The 9,009-nt window shown below is 59.7% G+C and overlaps 1 protein-coding gene across 1 annotated transcript in view; it reads right to left on the bottom strand.

Moving 5' to 3' along the window:
• Positions 1-9,009, bottom strand: part of CFAP46 (cilia and flagella associated protein 46) — a 67,203-nt gene that overhangs the window by 34,932 nt on the left and 23,262 nt on the right. Inside the window, 5 exon segments of the mRNA XM_025047544.1 lie at positions 660-741; positions 4,889-5,051; positions 5,438-5,569; positions 7,565-7,731; positions 8,283-8,390. Of these exon segments, the coding sequence (XP_024903312.1) occupies positions 660-741; positions 4,889-5,051; positions 5,438-5,569; positions 7,565-7,731; positions 8,283-8,390 (652 nt within the window).

The following is a 9,009-nucleotide window of genomic DNA, read 5'->3' as shown; positions in this document are numbered from 1 at the left end:
CGGGCAGCCAGGTCCTCTGCGCTCCGCCCGCTCTGTCCCCGACGGCTGCCGCCCGCCTCCCTCTCCCTCTCTCTCTGCGACTTTAATGGTGGGGTTGAGCTCTCGCCGCCTAACCGCACACGGCCCGTTTCTGTTTTACAGCAGCTTCTCTCTCTAATGGGGCTGTGCAGTACTGGAGGGCGGGCGCCTGCCCAGTCACACCCGTCACACCCCCCGCACACTCTGGGGTCGCGGCTTCCACCCCATAATCGTCACCTTTTCTCCTCTAAACGTGGATTCTGACACACGGCCTTAACTGCTCTAAGATCGGCATATTTTAGGAGTGCGTCTGCCTATCTTTAAGGAAGCAAAACATGCTTCGTCTGCCAGGAGAACCTCGAGGCCGGGTTTCGAGGCAGCCACTGTGAGGCCGAGCCTGCTGGCTCTGGGCCCGCTGTGGCCCTGGACAAGGGGAGCACCTGGGCCTCAGCATCCTGCTGTGACAACGGGGCTCTCGTGAAGTCAGCCATGAAAGGCACTCACAGTGCCCGCCCCACGTGCCGAGCGGACGTCACCTGCGGCCTCTGGCGTGACTCCGTGGCCTTGACGTGAGGGCGCAGAGACCAAAGGCACCGAGCCCCCCCGCTCCGCTGACCCGCGGCTTGGCTGCACCTACGAACCTGGGAGGAAGTGCCCGTCGGTCCCTCCGTTCTGGAAGTCGGCCGTCGGCCACTGGTGCAGGAGCTGCACGTCCCCCTTGTCCTGCGGCAGAAGCGAGCGAGACGGGTGTCGGGAAGCTGCACCGATTCCTTCCCGTTTCATTTTCCACGTGGCTCAGGATCTAATTCCAGAAATCGCGGCTACGTTTCTTAAATACTAAATCACAAAAAGCGACGTCGCGTGCCACGCCTAAGAGACGGCCCACGACGCGGGCTCGCGGGCCGCACAGACCGACGGCTTCTCCGCGGCAGAAGCGTCCCGGTCGGCTCCGCAGCTTTAAATCAATGGGACCGAAAGCACGTGAGAAAAACACGTGCGACGCGGCGAAAGCAGCGCTCAGAGGGGCGCGCGCCGGCTCGCGTCCCCCTGTGAGGACGGACCCCCGACCAGGACCCGGCTCTGCACCTCGGGAGCTAGGAAAAGAACAAAGCGAACTCGACCCCCAGCAGCAGGAAGGAGGACGTCATAAAGATGACAGCAAAGATGAATGAGACACAGGACAGATGAACAACGGAGGAAATCGGCGGAACCAAACGCTGGCTCTTTGAAAAGATCGACAGATGGACGAACTTCCCGCTCGACTGACAAAGGGAAAAAGAAAAGACGCAGGTGACCGAACTCAGACGCGGAGGCGGAGCGTCCCAGCCAGGCCCAGAGAGAAACGGGAGTGACGGGGACCTCGCGACTGGCGCAGCCGACAAACTCAGGAACCTACAAGTGAGACAATCCCTCAGCACGGAAGCTACCGAAGCCGCTCGCGGAGGAGCGGGAAGCCGCGGCCACCTTCTGACGAGTGTGGAGAGAATGGGCAGCCGGGAACCTCCCGGTAAGGAGACGTCCTGGACCAAGAGGCTACACAGGACCGTTCCCCCGGACGTCCAGACGGGACATCGATCCTCCTCAACTCTTACAAAAACGAAGAGGAAGACACGCTTCCTGACAAATTCTACGAGACCGGCGCTACTTTGATGGCAAAAACAGACAAAGACATCGCGAGAAAACGACAGACCAACACCCCTCATGAACATAGGTACCAAAGTCCTCCAAAATAGCGGCCAACAAAATCCAACAGCATAATAAAAATGTCATTCGCCACGACCAAGTGGGATTTACCGCAGGACTACAGGGGGCCGCAACGTACGATCGAGCGACGTGGTACATCACAGTCACAGGAGAAAACCACGTGACCATCTCCGGGAACGGAGAAAAGGCATTTGGCTAAATCCAGGCTGTCATCACACAACCTCTCGGAACCTAGGACTCGTGGGAGACGTCCCCACACGGTCAGCGGCGCTTAGGACCAAGGCGCAGCTGACAGAGCACTGATGGTGGACGAATGAAGCCCCGCGCCCAGGAGCCGGACCAGGACGCCCACCCTGCCCAGCGCGTCCAGCACCGGCCTGGAAGGTCCGGCCAGAGCCGCTGGACAAGAAAAGGACGGAAAAGGCTCCCAAACCGGAAAGGAGGAGGTAAAGCTGTCTATTCGCAGGGGACCTGATCCCATATGTATCAAAAATCCCAAAGAATCAACTAGAAACTAGAGCTAACAAATGAATTCAGCAAAGTCCAGGACACAAAGTCAGCGTACAAGGACCGGTCATGTTTCCAAGCACCAGCAACGAGCAGCCCAACAAAGAGATCCGGGAAGTGCTATGGACGTCGCCGTGTCCCCGAAGTCCAGTGTGATGGTGTCTGGAGCTGGAGTCTTTGGGAGGTGCCTGGGGTTACCTGAGGTCACGAGGTGGGTTCTCACAATGGGATTAGTGCCCTTACGCACGAGACGAGGCCAGCAAGCCCTGTCCCCCAGTACAGGAGGGCAGAGCAAGGGGGCAGATGTCCACAGCCAGGGAGCGGGCCCGCGTCCGAACCTGACCGCACTGGCTCCCTGACCTCGGCCTCCAGCCTCCAGGACAGTGAGGAATAAATCCCGCTGTTCAGGCTCCAGTCCGCGGCTTTTGCTATGGCGCCTGAGCTGACTTGGATGAAAAGCAATTGTTTACAACAGCACCTCGAAGAATTAAATACTTCCAAAGAGATCAAAGACGTGCTGAGAGCTACGAAACCTCGCTGAAAGAAGTTAAAGACCTAAATAAATGGAAGACGTCCCCTGTCCACGGACGGGAAGACTTAACTATCCCTCTCAAAATTACGACGGCCTTTTCCAAAGCAATGCAAAAGCCGATCCTAAAATTATATGAAATTGCAAGGGACCCCAAGTAGTCAAAACGCTCTTTAAAAAGAGGAATACAGCTGGAGGAACCCCAATTCCTGACTGAAATTTACCACAAAATGACAGTACTCAAAATAGCGTGGTGCCAACATAAGGACATCGGATCGGAAACCCAGGACAAAGCTCTTGCACACATGGTGCGTGATTTTTGACAGGGGTTCCAAGACCCCGTGGGGAAAAGACAGTCCCTTCGGCACGTGGTGCTGGGAAAACTGGATATCCACATGCAGAAAATAAATGTTTATCCTGAGCTCATACCCCATGCTGAAATTAACTCATGAGAGGGGATGGGGGAGGCCTAAACGTAAGAGCTGAAACTATCGAACTCTTAGAAGAAAGCCCTGGAAGAAGCTTCACGACACTGGATTTGGCAATGACCTCACGGACATGACACCAAAGGCACAGGCGAGGACAGGGAAAGCAGGTGACCCTCGTGGGAATGAAGACCCTCGAGCATCCCGGGGCACCATCGAGAGCGCGGGAAACAGCGGCGAAGCGGCCAGAGCCTGCACGTCACGTGTCTGGTAAGGAGTGACCATCCGGAACGTGCGGAGACCTCTCGCGCTTAAAAAACAAGACTAACGCACCAGTTCGAAAATCTGCGCAAGACCTGAACAGACATTTCTCCAGAGAAAACAGGCAGAGGCTAACAAGCGCATAAAAAGATACTTAAGATCATTCGTCATTAAGAAATTAAAATCCAAACCCCAACAAGACACGACTCACGCCCATGGGGATGACTATATCTTAAAAAATAGGGAATAACCGGCGTCGACGAGGACGTGGAGAAGTCGGGAGCCTGGGTGCTGCTGCGGGGGCCGCCCGGCCGTCCGCGGGCGCCCACAGAGCTTCCGTGCAACCCGCCAGCTCCACCCCGGGTGTGGACCCCGAAGGCTTGACAGCAGGACACAAAGATGCCGCCCAGCCGTGGTGACGGCAGCACAGATGCACAGACAGGCTCGGCGCGGTCTGCACCCCGCCACCAAAGGCCAGTGGTGCCGACACCTGCCATGACCCAGAGGAGCCTCGGACACGTGGCGCTCAGTGAGCTAAGGCAGACACAGGACAGACGCCACGTGATTCCACTTACACGAGGTCCCCAAAGGGGTCAAAGTCACAGAGAACAGAGGTCGCCAGGGCCCGAGGGTGGCGGGAGGCACTGTCTAACGGTGCCAGTTTTTGTTAAGGATGATGAAATAGTTTTAGGGGTAATTCATAGTGGTGACACTCACACACCGGGAATATAATTAACGTCATTAAATCGGACAGTTAAGGGATGGTTAAGATGATATTATGTATGTTTACCCCAATTAAAGAACCACATCATAAAGAACCAAACTTTTGGTGGGTTTTACGTCTAGACCAGGGCTTGGCACATTTTTCCGTGAAGTGCCACATGATAAATACTTCTGGCTTTGCAGGCCACGTGGCCTGTGTCACAGTTACTCCGCTCTGCTGTGTAGCGAAGCCACAGACGACATGTAAGGGAACAGGCACAGCTGTGACCCAGTAAAGGTTTATTTACAGAAACAGGAGGCTGCATGTGGCCCCCGGGCACGGTTTGCCGCCCTGGCCCGGCCCATCGGAGATCGAAACACCCCGCGAGAAGGCGGGAGGCAGCGCCGGCTGCGCGTGGGAAGCTGCGCCCTTCCCCTCCCCCGCTGTCCCTTAGCGGCTCCCTGGCCACGGCCAGCCAGGGAAAGCTGACGCTGACAAATGGCTGCGGGGCCCCCCCAGCACATGTGGCCTCTGAAAGCTTCGCTGGGCCCTGGACTGAGGGCCCAAGAAACTCAGTCCAGGGGCTCAGTCCCAGACTCTGACCACAGACAGGGTTGGGGCTGCATGCCAAGCTCAGGCGGGAGCCGCCCCCACTCTGGAGCAGCTGTGCGGCGCCTGTCCTCCCCGGAGGGAGACCCTGAGAGGCACCCGTGGGTCCCAGGCCACCCGCCCTGGGCGCACCTGCTTATTCGCTTCCGTCTTGTTGATGATGCCGACGACCTTCTGGACGGCACTCCTGGCCTTCTTCCTGCTGGCCGCAGAGGACAGCAGCGGGCGCCAGGTGTTCCAGAAGTGCCGTGCGGCCAGCATCACCAGGGCGCTGCTCCCCGCGATGCCCCCAAACCTGAAAGGCAGGTCCCACCTGCAGAGCCGGTGCCGCCCGTGCTGCCGCAGCGGGGACGGTGAGGCCGGCGTGTCGGGGCCGTGCCCCCCCACACCCTGGATCCCTGTGCCCAGCTCTGCAGGACTGGGGCCCCAGGGCACGTCCCTGCTGTGACTCGTGCCTAAGCCACAGCTCCCACCCCCACGCCCCACCCTGACCCAGCTCAGGACCCCGTTCCCACTGCCCGTGCTGATGACCCTCATCACAGGATCACTGAAGGACGCCCGGCCTCGGTGACGGTCCCCGCTGAGCCGCGAGCCCTTCGTGTCACAGCACCACAGTCATTTTCTCTCACACAGCGTGCACCCCAAACGCACGACACAGCAGCCACGTAGCACCGTGCACACCTGACGCTCTCTGCGAAGGCCTTGGTGGCCGCCAGGCGCAGCCGTGTCTGCCCCTTCAGGTTCTCCATGATGCTCCTGCCCTGGACGCAGGCCGTGGTGCTCAGCATCTCCGCCACCAGCTGAGCCTGGACCCTGGAGGCACAGAGGGGCCAGAAGCAAGAAAGGAGCCTGCAGCAAGGTGCGTGAGCCTGGGACGGCCGAAGAGCCTCATGGAAGTCCCCAAAGCAGAACCAGCCGAGTCTGGTCAACCCACAGAACCACGAGACGGGGCCAACGGCTGATCTGCAGGCTGTCCCGTGCGGCCATCAGCGAGCAGAGCAGGGCCCTCTGTGGGTGCCTCCCGCCTCGGCATGGCCGAGCCCCACTGGGAGCTATGGGGCCCAGCACCGTGTGTCAGAGGCCGCCACCCTGCGCCAGGGACTGTCCTGTGCAACTCTGACTCACAGTGCTATTGAGCATGCCACGCCACCCCCTCCCCAGACCGTCATGGACCAGCCAAGCCATGCTGGGCACACGCGACACCACACGCATTGACATCGGCCCCTGGCAGCGCCGGATGGGAGCACGCACGTCCCTGCACCTCAGCTCAGGGGTGTCGACCCTTCCAGGAGAAACGCACGGGCTTCCGGGCGGACTCCTCGCCAGGGCCCGACGGCCCGAAGCAGGGACCAGCCTGCGGGAGCCTCGAAGGGGGCAGCTGCCGGCCCTCGGCCCGCAGGTCTGCCGGTCTGCCGTGCAATGTCACGTCCACGCGCTGCGGGGGGACCGAGGCACGTGGAGAAGGGGCCCTTCCTAGGTCCCGCGGCTGCTGGGGACAGCACGCTGTCCATGTCACCTGGCTGAGATGTGGACGGCATTAATCAGCTGTAAACTTTGATTTTTTTTTTTTTTTTTTGCTCACTTTGTTCTGTCAGTTACTGAGAGAAACATCAAAATCTACAGCTGTGACTGTGAATGTATCCAATTTTTGCTTCTTGAATTTTTAAACTCTGCTATTAAGTGCACATACATTTAAGTTTTGGGGCTTCTTTCTGCTTATTTAACCGTTTCGTCATTACGAAACGTCTAGCTCTGACGACAGATGCGTCTTTGGTGTTCGAACGAGGCCAGCCCAGTGTTCTCGTGACCCTTTCTCCCGGCCCCTTGACCGCGTCTTTGTCCCTGAAGTGTGCCTGGCGAAAGGCTCCTAGCTGGGTCTCGGCTCCCGCGCGCGGCGGGCGTGGGGCCCATCGCAGGGGACGGGGACGGGGCCGCGGACGGGGCCGGGGGGAACCCGCTGGGCTCCTTGTCTTGTGTGTTTCTTCATTCCTCCCTCCTCTTCGGGACTGAGTGCTTTTTGTCTCCCATTTTATCTCCTCTATTCGGTTTTCAGTTTTACCTTTTTATCATTTTTTTAGTGTTGCTCTAGAGATTATAACACACACCCTAAAACGAATCGCGGGTCACCCCGAGTTACCGTCGTTTCATTTCACAGGTGATGTGAGACCCCTAAACGACAGACTTCTGTTCAGCGCATCCCCACCCTGTGTTATCACCGGGATGTGCTTTCCTGCTACGTCACTAACAATCCCGCAACACCGCTACTTCCGTCCTAAACGAGGACACGTCTTTTAAGGAATTTAAGAGCCGACGGGGGACGGTTCGGCTCGACGCACGCTTGCCGGGGGCCTTCCTCTCCCCTGGGGCCGAGGCCCCACCTGGCAGCACCTTCCCCAGCCCTCCCTGCTCTGAGGCCTCTGGGAAGGCCCCCTCTCAGCTTCGGTTACTTTTAAGTGTCTCGATTTTGCCTTCAGTTTTTGAAGGCTATTTGTAGTGGGTACAGAAGTCCCGATGGACGGGTTTTTATTTCACACTTAAGAACGGCTTGCACTGCGTCTGCTGAGAAGTCAGGGTCCTACCGTTTTCGCACAGAAACACGTCTTTCCCCTGCCCCACCCCTTCCCAGGTCTTCCTTACCCTCGGCCCCCAGCGATGTGCCCACAGTGAAAGCAGGTGTGGTTGTCTCCGTGAACACTGAACACACCGAACACACGGACGCACAATCGCAAACATTCTGGGTCCCTCCTGCCGTGGGGGCGTCGGCCGCTCGTCAGGACACCAGAGTCAGGTGCCAGGGAGGGTACTTACGGACTCGTGGTCCTCAGTAACCTGATGCCCATCTGGATGGCCTTCTGCGAACACGCCATGGTGACCTCGTGGTCGTGGGCCACGTAGGCGAAGTTGGTCAGGCGCATCAGGGTCTGCAGCTCCATGACGGGATCTGACCAGCTGCACTCGGAGGCCATGCGCACCAGCTGCCGGCGGGGCGGAGGGCGCGTCAGGGGGGGAGGCTCCGACCCCGCAGCCCGCAGTGGCCGCGTGCTGTCGGCTGGGCGGCCAGTTCATCTGGCGACGCCTTGCATGTGGTTCGGTGTTCCCCTTGCCACAGATCGTTTGGTTACGTTACTCCTGACTGGCGCTCGACAGGCAAAGGACCCTCCGCACAGTAAAGGCCACAAAGGCTAAGTTACCGCGCCACTGGGTGTGAACCGAGGCTCAGGCTCTGGCACAGGGTTCGCGGTTGGGGGACAGATGCCCCCCAGTCCCTGTGGGGTGCCCCACCCTACGTGGCCCTGTGGAGAAAGCTTAGAGGGAGGCTACCACATGGAACTGAAGTCCGGTGCCCTGAGGGGACGGAGGGTGGGAGGACGCAGGTTCCAGCCCCAGCCACCTGGGGCGAGGCCCTCTGACCCCAGCTCTGCCTCTGAGCAGCAGAATTCAAACAAGTGGCCTTGGGGGGTGCGGGTAGGGGGCTTTGTCTGTGTACAGCCCTGGCATGTCTGCCAGGACACCTGGTGACACCCACCTGGGCCAAGGGTGGTACAGTAAAGTCCATGAGGCCCAGCCCGTTGCAGGAGTACATCTCCAGAGCAACGAGGACTCTGGTCACAGAGCTGATGTCCTCATCGGTGCCCTGGGGGGGGGGGCAGAGCGTGTCTATCAGTCCAGGGGACACCAGGCTGCAGCCCTGGGAAGCTCCGTGGCAGCGATTGGAGCCATCCGTGCAGGCTTCTCTCCAAGTGACCGTCCGCGTGCCCAGAGACGAGGAACCCGCGCAGCCCTCGGCGGTGAGACGGCCGGAGGTGGGGGCAGGCAGCCGCGCGGATGCCTTTCCGCCTGTCCGCGGCCGCTGCCCATGCGCGGGTCTCCGCCTATGGCCAGGCAGCCCACGTGTGCCGGCCCCTGCTTGCTCCCCCAGCCCCCACTCCCACAGCCTCATGTCCACAGCTCAGGGGCCCCTGGTGCCCTGCCAAGGAGAGCTCCCTCTAGTCTGGGTGCCCCTCCGGGTAAAGCCACAGTGAGCATCTCCAAGGGTGGACAGCACCCCCAGAGGCTGAAGGATAGAGGGGACGCTGTGGTGTGGTCAGTGGAGGGGCCAGGGGCAGGGACCTCAGTGAGAACAGCCCCACCTCTCACAGGAAAACGAAGCTCTCCCCACTGCGCATGGCCATCCGGGTGGGTGAGGCCTGAGGGCGTGGCCCTGCGCCCGCCGCCCGCACCTGCTCCTCCGCGCCCGCCTCCCGCACCTGCTC

The sequence above is a fragment of the Pteropus alecto genome, unplaced genomic scaffold (assembly GCF_000325575.1).
Source record: "Pteropus alecto unplaced genomic scaffold, ASM32557v1 scaffold74, whole genome shotgun sequence".
Taxonomy (NCBI): Eukaryota; Metazoa; Chordata; class Mammalia; order Chiroptera; family Pteropodidae; genus Pteropus; species Pteropus alecto.
The sequence above is the reverse complement of the archived record's forward strand: the minus strand, read 5'-3'. Positions and strand labels throughout refer to the sequence as shown.